This window comes from Microcaecilia unicolor, chromosome 13 (assembly GCF_901765095.1).
Source record: "Microcaecilia unicolor chromosome 13, aMicUni1.1, whole genome shotgun sequence".
Classification (NCBI taxonomy): domain Eukaryota; kingdom Metazoa; phylum Chordata; class Amphibia; order Gymnophiona; family Siphonopidae; genus Microcaecilia; species Microcaecilia unicolor.
In genome coordinates this window covers 30671176-30693662 of record NC_044043.1, presented here as the reverse complement: position 1 = coordinate 30693662, position 22487 = coordinate 30671176, and the positions used below count along the sequence as shown (strand labels likewise).

The 22487-nt window shown below is 41.8% G+C and overlaps 1 protein-coding gene and 1 long non-coding RNA gene across 2 annotated transcripts in view; one reads left to right on the top strand and one right to left on the bottom strand.

Annotated features, from left to right (window-relative positions):
* VKORC1L1 (vitamin K epoxide reductase complex subunit 1 like 1) overlaps positions 1 to 13875 on the top strand; it is a 119257-nt gene extending 105382 nt beyond the window's left edge. Inside the window, exon 3 of the mRNA XM_030185919.1 lies at positions 10352 to 13875. Coding sequence (XP_030041779.1) covers positions 10352 to 10578 — 227 coding nt within the window. The 3' untranslated portion in view covers positions 10579 to 13875. The remainder of the gene's footprint in view (positions 1 to 10351) is intronic.
* Positions 13876 to 17616: 3741 nt separating this feature from the next.
* Positions 17617 to 21878, bottom strand: LOC115456682. Its single transcript, XR_003939905.1, has 2 exons — positions 17893 to 21878; positions 17617 to 17856 (listed from the first exon to the last, which is right to left on the bottom strand). It is a non-coding gene; the product is annotated as an uncharacterized LOC115456682 (long non-coding RNA).
* Between the last annotated feature and the right edge of the window lie 609 nt (positions 21879 to 22487).

Sequence of the window (22487 nt, the reverse complement as noted above, 5' to 3'; positions counted from 1 at the left end):
TAAGACTGTTCTGAAACTCCAAGAGAAGCTAAGTGCAAGAGTAAAAGTTGATGGTTAATCAGGTCAAATGACACAGGGCATAGCTACACTGGTAAACTGAAGAGATCCTGTTTCACTTGGCTGTAACTGAAGACCCCTGCATGAATGTCAGCGACTTTAATGCTTTAACAAGCCCATTGAGGTCATGACCACAGACTCGTTTGCATACTGAGCAAGTCTGCAGTCTGGCCAAACTCAACCAAGGTTACCCAGAATTCCCTTTCCTGCCTACCAACCAGCATTCCCAGTAAAGAGGCATTCTCAAGTAGGGGATATCATGAGGCCACATTGATCATGACTAGCACCAACCATTGTAGAGAGGTTGGTTTTCTAAAGACAGACCGCCTTCTGCTTGGTTTCCATGTGACTGGGATGAGGGCTGAGTGCCCAACTCCACTGAAGCAATGCATGCTCACTTGCCTTCTGTGCCAACCAAAACTGAGTTTTTTGGTTTTGGCCAAAATTGAACCTGTGGCTGAAATTCATTTGCACAGTTTCAACTGAAACCAAAACCGGGGCAGGCATACCTCCACTTTCCCCATGGCCATAAATCAACACCCCCCCCCCCCCCCACCATCTCCAGTAGGCCCTCTTCATACCTACCTTAGAAGCCCTGGTGGTCTAGTGTCCTAGTCAAGGCAGAGCAATCCCGTCACTCCTGCCCAGGTTGGTTCTGCATTCAAAATGTCTGCCAGAAAGTTTTAAGCAAGGTTCATTACAAATGGATAGAAGAGCCTATATAATTGCTTCCCCTAGTAATGGAAATGAATGAAGATTTTCAGGATCTGAAAATGAATGTAATAGTAATTGATATGAAAATTTTCTCTCTGTTATTAATTATTATTATTAATTACATTTGTACCCCACGCTTTCCCACACTTAGCAGGTTCAATGCGGCTTACATAGTAAATAGAATTACAAAGTCTTGAAGGAGAATGTTACAAGTTGTGGTAAACATAGTAGTAGTGGGGTTTTGAGGATATGTAAATTGAGCATGGAGAGGTACACAAAGATAGGATGAGTAAAAGGAGAAGAGATTGGGAGGGGTAAGGAGTAGGAAGGATGGAGAGGAAGAGATTGAGGAATGAGCATAAGGAGATTGTGAGACATGGTCGAAGGTATAATAATCGTTGGGGCAGGAATCATGTGGGTGGACTTAAAAAGTTAAGTTGGGTCATTAGGATGTTCATCCCTATAGTTCACAATGAGGCATATTTTCAAAGCACTTAGCCTTCCAAAGTTCCATAGGTTTCTATGGAACTTTGGAAGGCTAAGTGCTTTGAAAATATGCCTCTATGGGACTCGTTTTCAAAGCATTTATGGTAACAAAGTTCCATAGGTCACTAAGGAACCTTGTAAGTCTTTGAAAATATGCCTCAAAGTAAGCTAGAATTCTGGTAGGACAGTAAAGAGTATCCATTTCCCCAATCAAGATACACATGCCATATCAATGACAACTTGGGAGAATCAACACATACAGCTTCACCAACATTCCAGAAACTCTAATGTTCAAATACAGAATAGCTAAAAGGAGCAGACAACTTAGCCCTTGTGCCATGTCGATGAAGAATTTCTGTGTTATTAGGCATGTACCTATCTGAGCCTTTTTTGGCTTTAAAGACAGCAGGTTTGTGATTCAGTAAATTGTGATATGTTAGGGCAACAGTAAGAGCATTGTCGGCAGTGTTAGAACGCCAGTGAAAAGCATCTATCTGTCAGCAGTGTACCCTACTACAACAGCAGCCACTGAAGAAAGCAAAACAGAAAACCAGGGAAAAGAACCACGTACGTAGGGCTGGGGGAATAATGTTATTGTCATAGATTTTGGTGATTCTTATATTGTGACAGAAATGACTTTCTGCGATGTGGAAGAATTACACAAGTGAGATGACAAAATCGGGAAGGAAATTGGTTATGCAACCTGTAATTAGAAAGAAACAAGGCATAGTGCCCCTCAGGTGCACGGGACCACTGTGCCCCGACAAGCCTGTGCAAGGGATGCAGTGGGGTGGGTGCTGGGCGGTAGGAAAATTTTCCCGCCGCGCATCGGCACCCCACTGTGAGAAGAGGAGTGAAGCCAGGGGGTTATAATCCCTGGGAAGAGTCCTAATGCCATCTTTGCATGGCATTTGAGCATAAGCCTGCACCCCTTCCTCCCTCCCTAATTGTTGGATAGAGCACACAGGTATTATGTTGCAGTTTAGGGTAGGTGTACCCAAGCCTGATGGAGATAAGCTAGGCAGCTGGGACAGCTGCGCTTACGGTTGAGCCCCCTTTCTGCGCGGCGGGGAGCTCTGGTTACTGTTTGTGTCAGTCTTGCTAATGGCGGCGGACTGTGCTGGCATTTTAAAGCTGGAAAGCTTTGGTTGGCTTGGGTATACTCAGTGCAAGTTTTTGTTGTATGTAAATAAATAACCTGCAGCCAAGCTGTTGCCACATTCATAAAATACCCTGAGTCCTGTTTTTATTTGTCATCATGAAGTCCTTGGCAGGCACTAGAGGTCTCGGCTGCCTATGTTACTGACTTTAGCTTTTGTTTTTTCTTGGCTAAAACAGAAAGGAGTTGACTTTGTGCAATGGAACTGTGCATCATGTTTTCACATTTTGGTTAAGAGGGTAAGTTGGTGTGGAAGTCATGGGGCACACTTTATGCACAGGAGAAACCCATGTTCATCCTGGCCTTGTTAATGTTTTGACCCAGTGAAGCTTTCTTACAGTGACAATAGAACAGCTGCTTCAAAGAAGCTTCTGACTAAACAACTGGCCCTCCTGGAAAAAAAAGAATCTGTATTAGTTTGAAGAGTAGTGGGGAATATCTTTGCTACTGTCCTGCTTCTGGAGATAGTTAGAGATATGCAGGTCAGCTTGGTCTTGTATATATGACCCAGGCTCATTGCTCTCTGCCTTAAATGTCTGGAAAACACATTGAGGACATAGCTATATTGTTTGATGCCAGCAGGAGAGTTCAGCCTTCTGCAACCTCCATTCCAGGGGACTGTGTATTTTTCCACTGGACTGAACTACAGTCATTGAATGGTCACTCTGGGTCAGTTGGTTCTTGGCCAGAAATTTTTGGCACAATGCTGTATTTACACTGTTCTTTCATTTTATGAGCATCTTACCATCTTCAAAGGTATTTAGTCTTGCTATTGGATCCTAATTTAAGATTAAATACAAGGTTTGGTTGTTTTTTCTGATGAACAAGAGATAACATTGTAGAGCTAGCCTGGTGGCTCTTTGGGAGTGCACTGCAGGCTTACTGGGTTTGAGGATACTGTGGAGGCAGTTTTCTTGGGGAGGGGGTGGAGGAGAAGTTTATGGTCATCACTGAGGAGGGATACCTACTAACTGGATTTAGAGCCCATGATAGGGTTATGAAAGGAGCTTTGGTGCATAACTTCCTGCCTCTGGACAATTGCTTCAGTGGCCAGACCAGGAACAGTAGGAGGTGCTATTGAAATAAATGAGAAATTCCCTGGGTAGTTGGGAATGAAAACTCGTGGTACTAGAATTCTAGCACTGGTTCTGACTGAATTGAAGATAAAAAGCAAAAGTACTATCAAGATGACAAAAGAAAAATAAAGAAGACAGTGTAATTCAGTGGTTCCCAAACCTGGTCCTGGAGGCACCCCAGCCAGTCAGGTTTTCAGGGTATCCACAGTGAATATTCATGAGAAAGATTTGCATGCACTGCTTCCACTGCATTCAAATCTCTCTCATGAATATTCATTGTGGATATCCTGAAAACCTGACTGGCTGGGGTGCCTCCACGACCAGGTTTGGGAACTACTGATGTACTTGATTGCACTAAGTATGTAAAACTTTTAAATGATGGGAGGGAGAGCGTGGATTTTTTTTTTTTTTTTTTTTGGTTTCTTAATGCTTATTGCAACATTCTGATGATGTGTAAGTAACAAATGTACAAATCTGCCCCTAAGCCATTGATAGACTTTAACCCCGCATGCTGCCTGCTTCTGCATTATAAACAGATTGCTAAAAAGATGTTGGCACATGGTTTTTCCTGCAGGCTCAGCAGTGTGAAATTTGATAAGCGATCAGGATAATGAGCTATGCTGGATAAAGCGCCAGCCTGTGTTTGCTCTGGCACTAGAGCCTAGCATATTTATTTATTTTTATCATACCATGAAATATCAATATTCTCTGTGGTTTACAGTAATATATAGACAACATAGAACACAAATATGTAAATATAGAGTACAAACCATATAGGATTCATATGAATATTTGTCGCAGTCAGAGCCAGGGGTTATCGTGCTGCTTAAGAAAACCATGGTTTAGCAAATCACTAGAGTTATTGTAAAGATGGAGTATATCTATCTTGTGTCTAAACTTTGGTGCTGCGTAGACCTCATTGGCCTGATTTTCAGAAGATATGGGAACTTTATGAATGCTGGAGAAATACAGCAGGACATGCTGGTACCTAATTTTTGCTTTATTAGATAGGGAGACTTTAAGGTAGGACTTGAGCAGTGTTTATTTTCTGCTACTGCACCCCAATACCATTGGGTGCCTTGAGCTGCTGGAGGAGGGGAAGATTAGGACTGGGATGGATATTTGGCGGATTAGGGGAGTTTTGAGATAATGTTTGAAGGCACAGTGTTATCCTTTATGATATTGCTGCATCTGTTTCTTGTATTGCATTGACACTTTGTGCTGTATTCAAGCATTGTTGGATCTTTAATAAAGAAAATATTGCCAACCCCTCCCCCTTCTCTCTCTCTCTCGCGCTCTCTCTCTCAAACATGTGGATTGTATGTTAAGGGCTCAGAAGAAAACTTACTTTTGTTTAGGACTGTTAATTAGATTTGTGACATAAAGAAGTATATTTCTATTCCCCAGCCTTCCCTTCCATGCGGTTTTCTTCATGAACTACATAAAACTCTCTCATTGTTTTAACTTCCCACTTCTAGGTTCTTCCAACCTTTCATGGCACTGAGAGTGCCGAGCAAGCATTAGAATAGCACATGGAAACCAGAAACAGGAAAGATAACATAAAAATGTCCACACCTTCTGAATATAAAGCCGCCTTTTCAAAATGCATTTTGAGTGAGGTGTGGCACCGAATGCCAGAGCATATACTCAGTGTTTCCTAAGGCTGGCTTGTCTTCAGTGAAGCCAGAATGGAAGTAACAGTAAGTTAAGGCTTCCCAAAGTTATCCTGCTGGCTCCACAGCCAGTTGAATCTTCAGGATATCCACAATGAATAGGCCTAGTGTGTGCATTTTTAAAAATTCTTTCAAAGGTGTGTGTATTTACAGGTAGGACAGGAGGAATGGTAGTGCTCAGGACCCCACACCACACCCTGGCAACTGTCCATAGAACATGTCAGAATGCTACAAATCCTTACACAGAAACTACACACTAGCAGAATACTTTGCCTCATCTTGCAGGCAGAACATGGATTACACACACCAAATACAGAATACATGTTAGAAATAGAATTATGCAGGCAAAAATTGGAAACCCCAAGAAACCAGACTCTGCATGCAGTGCAACACAGGAGAAATAACATGTTTATTTTTCTATCTTTTGTACCTAGTGTTTCCTGATGTACACTTGGGGATAAAGAGGGCTTAGCAGCCTCAACATAAGACCTCCCCCTCCACACCTCCACCGCACCGCCCTCCCCACACACCCGCATGAACAGGTTAGTGAGCCGCCATATCGCCTCCCACCCTCTGATCAGCACCAATATTCCTGCTGATCCCCCTTCTTTGTCCACTGTCCAGCATCGTCCTTGATTGTTTCCCACATTCCTACCCAAGCAACAGCATCATCCTCTGTCTCATCCACCCATCCAAGCAGGAAAGGTAAATATCCTCTCTTCTCAGGGCTAGCATCAGTCCTTTTCTCTCCATGACTTCCCTTTACAGTCTGTTCTCCAAGTTTCTTCTCATACCACAGACTTGTGACACAGAATCTTCACTGTCAATTGAGGACAACCATTCAGCGCTAGTAGTTTAATCTCTTTATTAAACATGTGATTGCTAAATCCCATAAAATAGGGATTCCAACAACTGTCTTGGGGGCAGCACAATCAGCTGGGTTTTCAGGATAGTTTGTAAGTACTGTTCTCTGGGGACAAGCAGGCTTATTTATTCTCACAAGTGGGTGACGCCGACCCGCATCTCCTGGTCTGGGACTTATAAGTAGAGCTTTGTGAAGCGCGAGACATGCTCCACCGTGGATGTGCAAGTGCCTTTCCGCCCGCTGCGAGAACATGTTCTCAGTTCTTTTTCTACCATGGTGGAGAGGGCTTTTTTTTTTCCTGACTCCTCGCAATGCTCGGTCCTAAAGAGTTTTTTTTTTTGTGCCTTTCAGTGTTTTATTTTCCTTCTAAAACTGTGTTCCCAGTTGTGGAACCCCCTTTTTTCATCTTTCCCGTATATTTTTAGTTTATTTTGCCTGGTTTGTTTCCTTTCTTTGTCATTGTCATTCAGCTGCTTTTAGGCCTTGACTTCGGCCGGGAATTTTCCCTTTGTTTTTTGCTGTGCCTTGCCCCTTTTTCAGGCACCATTGCTTCATTTAATTTAGCTGGGGAAATTTTTCCTTCCATGTCCGCGAAAGTTCCCACTGGCTTTAAGTGCTGTATCCTGTGCAATCAGACAATCTCTGGGAAGGACACCCATTCTTGGTGTCTTCAGTGTCTTGGGCCCAACCATAGTCCCACTAACTGTGTTCTCTGTCTTCGAATGAAGAAGTCCAAGATTTCCAGAGAGGCTTAACGAGAGAAGATTTTTGGAGCCAAGTCCGGTTCCTTGGCCTCAACATCAAATGTTGCACCGGGAGCATCGGTAAGCATGGCTGCTGCTAGACCTTTATACAGTGGTAGCAGTGAAGCATCAAGTGGGTCTCCACCTGCCTGGACGCCTCCTGCTGTGCAGGGTCCCTGGGACCATCCATCATCACACCCAACCCCGAGGCAACGTGTGGATTTGACGTCATCCTCATTGGCACTGAAGAGCCTCGGTAACACGCTTCAGGCGAAGGCCAAGAAGCATCGTTATCAGTCGCTTTCGACGATTGGTGCCTGAGGATTCAGTACCTGAGATGCGTCAACGCCGGGAGGACCTCTCCCCCTCCATACAGGAGGTGCTGATGCGCCGGCCTCCCGACAGCCAAGATCCAGCTCCCACATCGACCCCAGCAGCTCTGCAACCTGCGCCCCAGCTTTTCCTGTTGTCAGCCCTCGATGAGCGCATCCAGGCCTTGCTCCCTGAGCTGCTGGGTGGATTAATGCAAGGGTGTGTATCGGCATTGGGGGTGCTTGTGCCTACCCTGCTTACCGGTGCGGCCTCAGGCACCAATGCCACATGTGGCTCCGGTGTCAACTGCCACCTGAGCTGGCACTCCCTCAACGTCGGAGGAAGCTTCGCTGGAGTCAAGACAGGAACCGACTTCTCAACACCGCTCTCGAGGACATGGTTCCTCCACGTCGAGGCAGGTTTGACTCCCATCAGTAGGTATTGTCTGACACCGAAGAGGAGCGCTCATAGGATTCAAAGGAGGATCCAAAGTACTTTTCCTCGGATGAGTCCTTTGGATTTTCCTCTGAACCCTTCCCTCCACCTGAAAGGAGAAAGTCTTCTCCAGAGAACCTGTCTTTCCCTTCTTTTGTTAAGGAAATGGCTGATGCTATTCCCTTTCCTTTAGAAGTGGAGGACGAGCCCAGGGCCAAGATACTTGAGGTCCTAGACTACACATCTCCTCCTAGGGAGGCTGTGACTGTCCCTCTCCACGAGATACTCCAGGAAGTTCTCATCAGGAACTAGGAGTCCCCTCTGTCAGTCCCAGTCATGCCCAAGAAGATTGATACCCAGTATCGGATCCACAGCGCACTTGGTTTTGATAAGCCTTACTTGCCTCAGAATTCCATGATGGTGGAATCCCCTCTCAAGAGTCAGGCATTCTAGGGGCTATGCCTCGGCCGCTCCCAGGTAGAAAAGCTAGAACCCTAGATTCCTTTGGGAGGAAGATGTACCAGGTTTCAGTGCTCATCTCTCAGATACAATCATACCAGCTCTTCACAAGCATACACTTGCGAAACTCAGTGTGCAAGTTGTCAGACCTGGCTGAGACACTCCCTCCGGAGCAGGCTGTGTCACTTCGCCAGTTGGTCAAGCAGCAGAAGGCGTGTCGAAAGTTCTTGGCCAGGGGCACTTAAGACACTTTTGATGTGGTATCCAGGATCTCTGCTCAGAATATAGCAATGCGCAGACTCTCATGGCTGCGTGTTTCTGACCTAGAACATTCTGTTCAGCAGAGGTTGGCACCATGTCGGGGGGTGGGGGGGTTAACCTCTTTGGAGAGAAGGTTGAGGTCGCTGAACAAATCAAAAAACATACTGATACCATCTCTTCTCTTTCCCACCAGGTGCCTTCTGCATCTACCTCCTCAGCTAGGAGGACTTTTTGCAAACCAAGGAAGAGTGTCTATTACTATCAGAGGCGTAGATACAACCGCTCAGCTCACCAGCCTGTTCAGGTTCAGCCCCAGCCATTTTGTTCATGTCAACAGCATGCACCTAAGGCCCCTGCTGCTCCCCAGTCAAAACAAGGGACAAGCTTTTGACTGGCTTCAGCAGAGCATAGCCACAGTCCCGGACGACTTGCTGGTCAGGGGGAGGCTGAAGCATTTCCATGAAAGGTGGCCTGGTGGGTTCTTCATTAGTCCATCTCAGATATGTACTCATTCGTTCAGCTGTCAGCACAGGCAGGTACTTGCATAGGAATTCTCAGCCCATGCGGTCGAGCCTGTTCCACCAGGGTTGGAAGGGGGGATTCTATTCCAGGTACTTCCTTGTGCAGAAGAAAACACTTGAGGTCAGCCTCCATTGAAGAAATTTGCAAGGCTGCAACATGGTCTTCAGTCCACACATTCACATCACACTATTGCCTTAAGCAGGATGCCCGATGCGACAGTCTGTTCGGGTAAACAGTGTCGCAGAATCTGTTTGGGGTCTAGAATCCAACTCCCCCCCCCCCCCCCCCCCCGGCCTGTTTTATTCTGTTCCAGGCTGCACTCTCATTCAGATTGTATATAGTTTCAAGTTAATTTGTGTTATGTCCTCGCCGTTGCGAGGCCCAATTGTCTGTTTGTTGTTTTCTTGGTGAGCCTGGATGCTAGGGATTCACCACTTGTGAGAATAAGCCTGCTTATCCTCGGAGAAAGTGAAGGTAATTACCTGTAGCAGGTGTTCTCCGAGGACAGTAGGCTTTATATTCTCTCAGTCCCTCCCACTTTTCCTTGGAGTTGTCTCCTTTATTTATTTATTTATTTTTGCTGTAGTATTAAACTGAGGTGGGTGGGAAGACACGCATGAGCAGTGGAGTGTGTCTCATACTCCACAAAGTTCTACTTATACTTATTATAAGTCCCGGACCGGGCAACATGGGTCGGTGTCACCCACTTGTGAGAATATAAAGCCTGCTGTCCTCGGAGAACATCTGCTACAGGTAAGTACCTTTGTTGTTCCAGAGATTTTTGTTGGTGTTACAGATGACACTGACTACCAGCACTTTTCCCACCACCTGCTTGAATTGTCCCATGGGTCCTGACAGTCCCCGATACAAACACACACCTGGTGCTGCCTCTTCTCGCAACCATCCATGTCTGTCTTCTGCACAGTCCCAGAATGGAACATGGGAGACACATTCTGCATCAGCAGAATGCAGGAGACATGTTCTACAGAGGCAGAGCATTGTCTGCACGCTGTCCACATCACTGCAAGGCAAGTCCTTTCTTTTTGCCCCACAGAACTGTGTAATCACCCCCTATCTAATGGAGCACATGTTAGATTGTAAGCCCTCTACGGACAGAGAAAGAGAAAGTATCTGCATATAATGTGTACAAGCGTTGCAATCATCTAGTAGCGCTATAGAAATTAGTAGTAGAACAGTACTTGAAAACCCAGTTGGCTCTGATTCTCCCAAGACAAAAAGTATCTCTAATACACAGTAATCCCAATCAGGTCCAAGACATCAAAGATCATGTCATAAGTTATGTTAACCAGTATGTCCATAATTCAGCAAATAGGATCCATAATGAAAAGCAAATAACAAATGAGATTCACTCATAAACTAAGCACTAGACTGGATGAATCAGAGGAAGCATAGAGAACTGGCACACATGAAAGGTGAAGCAAAACAGCAAAAGTAGAGGCTGACAAATGCGCACACATGAAAGGTGGCAAGACCTACTGTCTTATCACACTTGCTGAATCAGTGGTACTATCTCTTTGCATGAACTGCAGAATTTTACATGGTTGTAACTGTCCTTTCATCTGTTGCAGGTATGACAGTTAGTGCTGTGGCAGCATTGGTGCTCATGACGTCATCTATACTGTCTGTAATCGGGTCCTTGTACCTGACCTATATCCTCTACTTTGTGGTGAAGAACTTTTGTATTATTTGTGTTGCCACCTATTTGCTGAACTTCATTCTCTTTATCATCAACTACAAGCGATTAGTTTACTTGAACGAGGCGTGGAAACAGCAGCTTCGGCCCAAGCAGGAATAAATCACCTTTTGAACTTGACTCCCAGCCTAAAGACCCTGCTCCCATTTGAGTTTATTTCACAGTAAATTTCTATTGTTTGGGGGGAGATTTCTAATATAAAGAACAATCTTAAACTGATGAATCAGTAAGTTTTGGTTTAATTGCTTTCCACTGAAAAGTTCCCTTTGTATGTCCTGTTGCCCTTTGGTTTCAATACTGCATCCAAGCAAGGAAAACTCTGCTAGCCGATCAATGACAAGCTTTAACTTTACTGTTCAAAATGTTTCCTAGAAACATGATTTCCAGTCTCTGATGTTCTGTTCATAATTTCTGAAGTGGGCAGTCATTCTAGGGGCAGTGGCTTGTTTTAAAGGTTTCAGATTTGGGCATGTTGGACACAGGGAGAGAAATGTGATCATGATTTCAATAATTTTAGACTAGTTGATAAATTGAACATTGCCATGTTTCCGGTATGTGTTGAATAATTTTAGCAGATAAGTAACAAAGAAAAAAATAACATGGATTTAACAGAGAATTCCCTCCCCCCCCCCCCCCCCACCCGTAAAATAATTTAAATGAAAAAGGTTAATACTGGAGACTGTCTTGCAGAAGTAACATGTAGGAACTGGTGATGAAGTGAGAATGTTGCTTGTTGGTAGTGTAATGTTAAAATACAACACTGCACGTCCTCAAGAGATGTTTTAAAATAATGTTATTGCACCCTTTGTAAGGGGCTTTACTCAGTCCAATGGGAAGTTCTCAAGCTTTCTTACATAGCTCATTAAGTGGTCCTGTTCTCTCACAGTAATTTCTAGCCATTGCTTAGAGAACTAGATGGCTGAATTTTACCTGGAGGGGAACATTCAACATTCCATTAAAAATAAAATTTGTAAATTATGTTCTCTTGTAGAGGACATGTAACCATTGTATTTTAGATCTAAATACCCATGATGAGTATTTCAATATAATTCATATTGTCAGGATGCAGCCACATTTGACAGATGACATACATAACTGAATAATATTATCTGATCAATCTGTAAAACATGTGTCTTTCACGTCAATGCAGGGAAATTGATTCTAACACACGTGATCTTGTTAATATGGCCGCATCCTGCAAGTGCAGGGTTGCTAGTAAATGGATGTGAACAACCAGAAAGCGAAAATAAACTTTGAAGGACTGGTGGTAATGTTTACTATTTACTTATTAGTACTTCTAAAGTATTTCAGTGTGGCAAATGTTTTCATTTGAAATACCAGTTTTGAACATTAACTAGGCAGTAACATATCTAGTGCTGACAACACGGTGTGGCCAGCTTCAGGAGTTCCGAGTGGATACAGTCTAAAGCAAAGATCCCCAGATTCAGACATCAAGGGCCTCAAAGCAGCCTGGTTTTCAGGATGTCCCCAGTGAGTATGCATCACTTCTGTTTGCATGCATGGCCTCCATTGTTTGCAAATAGATCTCATACATTTTCACTGGGAACATCCTGATAAACTGTTTGGTTTTATGGCCCTCAGAGATCAGATTTGGAGACCTGCCCTGACTTTAAGGAACAAGAACTCATCGCTTATTGGAACTGTATTAACTTGCTGGGATGCTGAACGCTGAAACAGTCATCAAAGTAGGAAGAAAATTATTGTGATTCAGTGAAAGATCTTTGGGGCATTAACACAAAGAGAAAAGGAGGCTGCTGCTGGGATGAATTTGGGTTGTTAACATTTGAAATTGGCTTTAGCAGTCAAAAAGTATTACTTCTTAAAGTGAGCTGCAATCATTTTGAATGCTGCAGAATAGAACAGCAGATACTTAAATACCTCCTGGTGTCCTAGATTTAATGGATCTGGTGTCAAGCGTTTCCTATATTGTACAATGTGTCTGACTTTAACAAAAATGTATGTCTCTATGAAAAGGGTCTTGTGTGCTTGGTCGCAGATGTGCACTGTATGTAAATTTAAAAAAATGTTGTTCCTAAAGACAAAACACAGCAACACACTTCTTTTCCTACAAGAGCAATTTCATTGCAGAATGAGGGATTACGTTTGGGGAGAGGGCTTAAAGTGTAGTCCTTAAAAGCAGGGCTTAATTGGCCAGTTCCGCAGTTCAGAATCCCTAGTCAGAATATATTGTAAGTGCCTTCTGTCTCCCACCTTTTTTTTTTTTTTTTTAGTGAACCAATTATTTGGAACCTTGCAGGGCAGAATGTGTCCCAGTTTTGTGTTTTGCAGATGTGGTGGTGGTTCTGTGAAAGGATCTGGACTGGCATTTTGAGTTCTCTTTGATTGACAACGTAACACCAATTTTTTTTTCCTGTGCAACTTTGCGTTCTTTCAATGTTTATTTTCTTAGGCAAGAAGGGAGGGTTGTGTTGGCATTAATAAGAGAATAATAGTTTCCCAGCTATGATTTCAAGAAAGCAAAGTGCAGCTTTGAAGAAAGTTGTTGGTGGGGGTGCCTGGTTTATTCTGGCTGTGATTCAACAAAATGTCCTTAGATATAGTCTAACAGTGATAATTCTGCCTGCTGCTGTTTTACGTTGTAAGTACCAATATATTGACAGGCACTGCAGATATTCCACTATAACATTTTGCACACGCAGACCTCTATTCTACAAAAATTGTTTTCTGGACCAGAATAGTTCGCTTGCTTTTAGCCAGTTCGATAATAGATATGAAACTCTAATCCATGAATTAGAATTTCTGTATGCAAATAAATCTCATGAACAGTCATTGCAACATCTTGAAAACTGAACCGGTTTGTAACTGTTGAGGACTAATGTGCAAGACTACTAATTTGAAGAACTCTAGACTGACCCTGTTTGAGAGAGAAGCAAAATTCTGGGATATCCATTCTGTAAAGAACCAGAAGGGTTAGTAAGGCTGCAGTGTCGCATAGCTAAAAACAAAACACTGCAGCCAGGCCAGAGATGTGTGTGGAGAAAGGGGGAGACAATGAAGATTAAAGTTATTTCCTCTAAATTGCTCCTTGTTTAGCTTGGCTTCATTTTTTATTTTACTTTTTTGAAAGTGGTGAGATATTAAAAAGTTTTTACAAGACACTGAAGTTTGCACTGACCCAACAATAAGGTGTGTTTTAAAAATGCCACCTCTGCTTTTAGTGAGAACTTAAGCACACAAGTTTCTTCCTCCACCATAGATACAGCTAAGGGCTACATATCTTTTCAGATATGGCTAGTTTAATCATTAAACCTGGAAGGACTGACACTGCTGGGTAACAGAAGCCTTAATATTCCATGTCAGCTGCTCTGTTTACATTTTGCTGCTGGAAGGGGCTCACAATATACTCAGCTTTTTTTTCTTTTTTTTTTAAACAGATGACATAGGATTTTATGTGCTCTGCACCAGATCTTCACTTTACTCTCTCCATGATCTCTGTTACCGCTTTGTTAAACCTGTGTGTAGATGTACATCTTTTGTCTTTAGAGTTTGCTTTGTTTCCCCCTTAAACTCTGAAATACTCTGGTGAAGTAATTTAAATATATTGCCTGGGGATTCTTTTGAACTGTTAATCTGCTCTTCCTCCTTTGGGCGTTTAGCTCAATCGGAGCCATGCCCTGAGCCTTCACTTGCGGTTAACTGGGTTATTTTATACTCTCTTCTGCCACCCCAGCCTAACTTAACCATTGTGGTGACACTCTGATCAGGGGTAATGCACAAGGGCTTTGCTGAAATACTACAATCAAGTGCTCTAAAATCTGGTCACTGGGTGTTAATCACTGGGATTCCCTCCTGCCAGGGCCTATGAACACTACTCATGTATGTGCCATCCCCAGCTCCAGCCAGCTTGAGGAATAGAAGATGTGACCAGAGAATCAAACCCAATTCCTTTACGTGGTTATGTGCAACATTGCTAGTGAGCTGCTTTAAGGAATTAGAATGCCCCATTGTGTGGTCTTATGATGGCAGGGGTCTTTTTTTTACTTGGGAGAAAAAAAATAATTGGACTGGATTGCGTCCAAAAAAGTTGGGGGGGGGGGGGAGGGGTAACAATCTTCTAAGCACACAATACTAAACAATCCATGTTGTATAAGGGTTGTGTTATGGTGACACTGTAGTAATTCCAGAGAACAGAGCTTTTGAGAGTCTCCAGTACCTTAAGTTGGAATTGTCAGATTTGTTTTTCCCTCGGATATATGGAAACCTGATTTTTTCGTTGTACATTCCATTATGACGCTGTCAATCAAACGAGTTATTGGGTGCAGTGATATGTCACGGCCTAGTGTTTACCTCTTGGCACTTGCTGATGTCCCCTCCAAGGCATCACAAGATTGTGTTGTAACAAAGCAAATAGCATTATACCAGGCACAGTATTATAATCTATTTCAGCTGAAATACCATGTTTAGCAATTGTTTTGCAACTGCATAAGTGATGCTTGAATGCATTGTCCTTGTCTGCATGTGTTGAGTCAGCAACAAATTCAGCTCTGTAAGTAAATTTCAGAGTTAAATCTGTGTTATGAAGACTAGGATATTTTGTATAAACTCCCTCTCCCAGATTTATTTGTTAAATTTAAAAGTTTTATTTTTGACTAACAATGGTGAAACTATTTACATACAGTTGGTTGGGAAAAACTGCTTTTTATTAACCTACATGTGTGTGTTCTGATTTTGTAAATAGTGGATTTCTGCACTACAAAATGTTGAGAATGTAAGTGAGACTTAATGTATATGTGAATAAAAGGCAAATTGTTGTTCAATAAATTTGAAATCTAATGTAAATGTTTAAAGTGATTCATGTCAGTATTTTTGGTTATCCTGTAGGTAACCTGCAAGTTCATTTTTGGTCCACAAACCACTTTTTTTATCCGGCATTTCGCCCCATTGATCAAAAAACAGAGTACAGTTAAAGCTTGTCTTGATATGTGTAGGTCTGAAGTAAATGTCTTGAAATTTGAATGTGAGAAACCACTGTTCTGTCTTTCAGTTGGATCCCTCCAGGTACCTCTCTTGCCTGGAATTTTTGGGGGAAACACCACTAACTTTAATAAGACTATTCAGGGGACTTGGTTTTGCTACGCATTCCTTGTGTTGTAGCAGAGAGAGATGAACACACGTGCTGCCTGAGATTTATAATTACCGAGGAGTTAATATATTTTTTAGCTGAGTAGATGTGTAAACACCCCCGGATTCTATATATTTCGCTCAGTTGAGTGTGCAGGGCAGATGTTGGATATTTCATTAGCTCATTAATTTGCCAATCAGTGACATTAATTGGCACTGATCTGAATTTGAGCACACATCTGTCTGGATGCTGTTCTGTAACACTGCATGCTTTTTCATCTTACAACCATGGGAGGGTCGGGGGCATTCCCCAAATTTAGGCAGTGTTATAAAATACTGGGTTTATGCACCTAACTTGAATGACTGGATTTACACCAGTTGCAGCAGGCGTAAGTTCTTGTGCCCAAGTTGGGTGCAGGAATTCGCACCTAAGCACTATTCAGTAAAGTGCACTGCACCTTTTATAGAATAACACTTAGTGTGGATTTATCCAGCGCCTAAATTTAAGCATCATTTACTGAATTTGATCCTTAGTGTCTATATAAGCATCAGCGTATGCTGTAGTTTCCAAAGAGCACAAAAGGAGTAAAGGCTGACCACAGACGCAACCAACTCGGGAGATGGTGGTGTTGAGAAAATGCTTTATTGGTCAATCAAGGGATCCGACACGGTCCGTGTTTCGACACACTAAGGCATCTGCCTTAGAGGTCACAATTGAAATTCCCAGAGTACACACACTCAATAGACTTGCTAGCAAAAGTGCACTCTGTACAATTTAAATCAAGTTTTCTCCATATATAGACAACAAATGAGAGAACAATCAAACAGCCTACCTGCAAGGAAATACATCATTTTTTTCTCAACAGTGCATTTCCTTGCCGATATGCTCTTTGATCTCTCCTTTGTGTCTGTATACGGAGAAAACTTGATTTGAATTGTACAGAGTGCACTTTTGCTAGCAAGTCTATTTAGTGTGTGTACTCTGGGAATTTCAATTGTGACCTCTGAGGCAGACGCCTTAGTGCGTCGAAACACGGACCGTGTCGAGTCCCTTGATTGACCAATAAAGCGTTTTCTCAACACCACCATCTCCCGAGTTGGTTTCGTCTGTGGTCAGCCTTTACTCCTTTTGTGCTGTGTGGATTCGTCGTAGAGGCTCCTCCTGTTTTGGTGCTTCTCATCCTAGTTTTCAAAGAAACATGGAGTCCGGATGTGTGTAGACTAACTTTGCATAGTGCTCTTATGTTAAATGTATTTTTAAACCTCCCAAATCTTGGTGAGTACAGTGCAAAACAAAAGCATTAATTGTTGGGCAGTAGGAATGCATTTCTCACTATCTCCCCCCCCCCCCCCAAAAAAAAATGCCAACCAGTCTTGGGAGCGGGGGGGTTAGAGGCAAGGCAGGCTTTTATTGGGTTCCTAGTACCTGATGTGGGTGTGGGTGTTTTTTTTAATACAATTTAGTAAATCAGGTTATTGCATTGCAGCTCAATATAAATGGATATAAAACTACAGTCAGATTGTAAAAGCCACCCATTACATGGGCATTGGCCACAGGTGTGTGTATGATGACTGTGCATTGGAAACAAAACTATTTAATTGTATTTGCTGTGAAAATGGTGGAAGCCATGATTGGGTGTGAGGCATAATCTGTGGTATTTGTGCTTATGAAACAGCCAATTTGGGCAAAAAGGGAGTAGGTTGAATTTTACTGCAGTTGTGATTATTTTTATCATTCAGTTTGCAAGTGCTGTTTTACAGCGTTCTAAATGGACATCTTCATTTTGGTGTGCAGCTGTTTAATTTTATGATAAATCATTCAGACACTTTATTAACTGTTGCATTAGAGATTCTGCTCTCTTCTCTGGGCTGCTATGTACTTGTCTATTAGGGAAAGGAACTCCTTGTGAAATACTGGGATGATACTGCAGCTATTCATTCACAGTGGGGAGAATTCTCTTCTGCCCCCTGAAGAACTATTACTGTACCTCTTTTTTTTTTTTTTTTTAATGTTGCTGGTACATGTTTTTTTTTAAAGTCAATAGATGCTCTAAACAGAATATATACAATAAGGCAAGTGGGAAGCCAGATGTGACATAACGTGCTTATTCATTAAACCCTTCAAATGGATTTTAACATCTGCTACTTTGTTTCGGAGAAGCAGGATTAGAAAGCTCAGATTTGTTTTAAGAACTCTTAGTAGTGTGTCTATTCCTTACAAAGAAATGGGAGAAATGTCGGAGCTAATGCTTTCTCCATATAGATGTCTCATTACACCTGTCTCGCTTGTATGAGTACCTTGAGACTTTGCACATTAATAGTAACTTTAGCAAAAAAAATTTCATACATTTAAGCAACCAAAGGTGTTGTTTTGTTTTATTTCAGAAGTATTTCATGTTCATATTTAGTGCTCTATAATTGTCTTATGTAGTCTTTTGGCTAGATGTTTGGTAGCTCTTTTAAAAGCATTTCAGGAACCTTTAAGATTACTAGAGCATCCTTACACATGGAAATAAAGAATAACATTGCAGAATTACTTTTTTTGTGTGTTTGAGGGGTAGTGGTGATTTCTATGTACCAAATCTCTAATTAGGACTGACAGTTTGCTATGAGTTAGATCAATATCTAAGGAGATCTTTAGACCAAAAGTGTTACACAGAAAGAAAACAGGAGACCCATGTATTAAAAAAAAAAATCTATGAATAAACTATGTTCGTAACGGAGAAAAGCTGGAAATGCCTTTGGAGTGGGATCTGATTTGAAACTAAACTTTTTACCACATATGGAGGTCCTCTTATCATGCTGCTCTAGAAAGTGGCCGGCATTGCAGTTAGAGCATGGACTTGCCGCACTATCCAGACGCTTTCTATTGCAGCTGAAAAATGGGTGTGGTGGTTGGCTTTTAGGAGGCAGTAAGGACTCTGGTGCTAATTGGGTAGCATACGGTAATCTGTCCACGCTATCTGATTAGCACAGGCACCCCTACTCTCCGCCTCCAGACACACTTCCTACGGCAAAAAATTCAAAATATTTTTTTTTCTCCTGGGAGTAGCACACGCTGCTGCCCAAACTAGTGTGGGATGCCTCAGCACGTCCGCAGTACAGCCCTTTTACCGTGTGGTAGGCCCACATCAGGCTTAGTACACCTTAGTAAAAGGGCCCCCCTGATGCCTTATGTGATTGAAAATGCAGCCTGTCCAAACCAAGTGGCTAATTTTGGTTGCCCTCCTCAAGACATGCCCCCACAGAATTGACAGGAATTAAGGTTAAAATTACTTACCAACTCATTTATAGTTTCTCCCTAAAGTGTTACTGGAGTTAATTCAGAACCAGGACACGTGCAAGTTTTATGTTTGTTTCCAAGGGAATCATTGAATTTTGTCTATACCCATTCAAAGGTTGGGTACAGTATTCAGGGTTTTTATTTTTTTTTTAATAACAAACGAAACAGGATCAAGTTCATACCGTCTTCATTTGCGTTTCCTATTGTTATGACTTCAAATTATCTATTGCATGGCCCCTTTGTATGTACTGGTGGCCGAGTCCCTACCGTTAGTGCCCACATTTTGGTGATATTCTTGACCTGTTTGGCCTGATGTGCATTATCAAGATCCATTATGACACTGACACTGCATTTAATGTAACATTGGCAATTTGATTCCCCCAAAACTTTATAGTTTCAGGCAGCACTTGTGGTTTATATTTGTGTATAAGCTAAATGTGATTCTTAAATTATCCAATAAAACTTGACTCAACTCAGCCAATATAGTTTCAACATGTAATAGACAGATCTAGTCCAGAGGAGGTAATGTGTTCTGTTACTGTGAAACTCTATTAAGCATGGCCTAGATATTAAGTGTCTGTTGAATTGTATAATATGTTCCATCGAGAAATGTTTATTACTGCTGCTTTCATCTCTGAAGTAAATGGTTGAGCAAATGTTTCCGTTCCCTAACATGCAAAGGTATTATAAACTTGAAAGATTTAGAAGAGAGACACAAATTGTAAATATGTAAGAATGTTTATTTGTTGCACATAACTTTTTTTTTATATAAAAATAAATGTAGAAATGCTTATGGACCTTTTGCTACAATTCTCGGGGATTGGTGTTCAGACTCTGGAGCTTGCACAGATGCAAATCAAAGGCCTTCCTGGACTCAGACTGATCACAACTATGTATTTTGTTTGGTATCACACTCACTTGAGTTTTAGAAGAATGACAAGTTGGCTTCTGTATGTACCAGTTAGTGAGTGTGAGATGCAGTATCCCCAGGATGCTTTAGCTCATTAATGAAATAAATTACGTGGGTGAAAAGTATGGGTGACTTGAGATTTTTCTGAGTGTTCTAGTTTTACAAATCAACACAAAATATCTTATAGAGCTATTTTTACTTGCTTTTACCAAACTTTGTTTTGTGATTATATTTACTGTAAATACCAGGAATGCATTTTTAACTTTTGTTAATTGAACTACCATGAAAGCAAAACACCTGTTGAAATGTGTGTGCTGCCATTACCAGGTTAATGTTTGCTCTGCTCCACTCAAGCTGATAAATCAAGTCTCTGTTGGAATCCAATCTTCCATGTCTTGTAGCAATATTATGACTTGGTTAGGTGTTTCCCTATTAATCTCTAGTGGAATAAGCAGTGTTTTTTTTCTCTGTCATGGAGTGTGTGTGCTGAAAACGAGGCACAAATAAGCATATACTACTATGACACTTAATAGTGCAGGGGACTAAGAAGTGTGACACTGTGTAAAATGCTCGAAACTGCCAGGTTTGGATGATTGATACTTTCTACCATGCATAAAAAATGTTCAGATTTTAAGTTGTCACTGGAAAATTTTATTTTTAAATCCTGTGAACTGTCAAATATAGTTTATTATAACTGCAAGCTCCCAGGTTGGTTCTCATTTTATTTTGAACAGTGCTGTAGTCTACTGATTGTGCCTTGACCTGGCAGTTTATTTTTGTATTTACTGTCTTCAGAACCTTTTTTTTTTTTTTTGTAAATGGTAGCTTGTTACAACCCTTCATGACACGATGATGATAAATCCCCACAGGTTGGCCTTGTATTTCAAATCTATAAGCAGTTGGCGGTATCAGCCTATTTACTTGGATGAGTCCTGAAGAGAAGACAAATCTCCATCCCAGGAGACCTCCCTCCCCCCTCCCCATTGAAACCTGTATATAAACATGGGTCCCCATAGGAAAAAGTAGTCATTTGAGAGAGGGCAAATAAGTAGAGAGCATGAAGGCCTAAAGTTTTTACCAGAAGTATTCTGAGGCAGTTAGTCTAGAACTTTCCACAGCCTTCTCTTTTTTTAATGTGTGCATTCAGGGCCCAGTCTGCTTTAATCTCACTTGCTTTGAGGGTATTATTCATAGCTGACAAGTTAAAATCAGCAGCCTTTGATATGCCTACCTGCAGCTGGTGCTTTGTGATTACACTGGAAGTAGCCTTTATCCCCCTTTTTTTTAATTTAAAGGAAGTCTTTATTAAAACAATCCTAGGTGTGTACATTTAACAGCATACAAAGAGCCAATTTCAGCACAAGAAACCTTTTTTTTTTTTAACCTCAGAAGCAGAAACGCCAACCTTCCTCCCCCTTAAAAAAAAAAAAAAAAAATTAAACCTTCCCAGTTCTTATTCTACATCTGTGTGAAGGTAGTGTAGTAACCTCTTCTGAGAAGATGAGGCCCTTTGGCTTGGCCCTGATGCTAATTCAAAAGTCAGGTTGCAGTTGTTATCTCCACTCTTTAGGCTGCATGCATGCACCTGCCATACTGTGCCAAAGATGCTTTGTTATTTTCAATCTTTTCTCAAGATTTTCATATTATGCTAATTGTATACATAAAATTGTAAAAAGTCCTCTTTGGCTGATGAAATCTATCTTCTATCTCAGAAGTAGACTTGGGCTTTATAAATGCCCTTGAAAGGAAATAGCTGAAACAAAGAAAAGTGTTGTATGGCCACCAATAACATTCATAGATATAATACTAAATGTTGTTTAATTGTCTTAGGGAAAACAGTGCTTCCAGTTTTTTTTTGTTTTTACATTTTTTTTCAGTACCCATAGAAAATAGCCAGTTCCCCCTTATCTTGCTACTGTCGCTTATGTTTCTTAATATATGACCATGTCTGAGTTTCTCTTATCTGGCTTATTGACAGCTCTCCTTGTTTTTATCCTCCTGTATCAGTCCACGATATATCCAGCCAGTCAAGTTCAGATATCCATAATGAATATGCATGAGAGAAATTTGCACGCACTGCCTCCATTGTATGCAAATGTATCTCATGTACATTCATTGTGGGGATCCTGAAAACCTGACTGGCTGGGTGTGTCTCAGGGACTGGGTTGAGATCCATTGCTCTTATTTTCCCATTTTTAATTATACAACTTATAGTTAACTAGTAAAAAAGGCCCGTTTCTGACACAAATGAAACGGGCGCTAGCAAGGTTTTCCTCGGAGTGTGTATGTTTGGGAGAGTGTATGTGAGAGTGACTGTTTGAGAGTCAGAGTGAAAGTGTGAGTGTGTGAGAGAGAGAGTGAGTCTGGGTGTGAGTGTGTTTGTGAGAGAGTGTGTGTGTGAGAATGAGAGTGTGTGCAAGTGTGTATGTGAGACACAGTGTGAGAGAGAGAGAGTGTGTGTGTGTGGGCGAGAGACAGTGTGTGTGAGACACAGATTCTCTGTGAGAGTGAGTGTATGAGACCAAGCGAGTGTGTGAGTGACTGTGTGGCACATAGAGAGTGAATGTGATACAGTGTGAGACAGAGTGTGTGAGAGTGAGAGTCAGAAAGACATTGTATATGAGAGAGAGAGTGTGAGCCGTGCCCTCCCAATCCATGGCCATCTGTCCCCTGCCCCCTCCATTCATCCTTTTCCAGCAATTCCCCTCTCTCCCT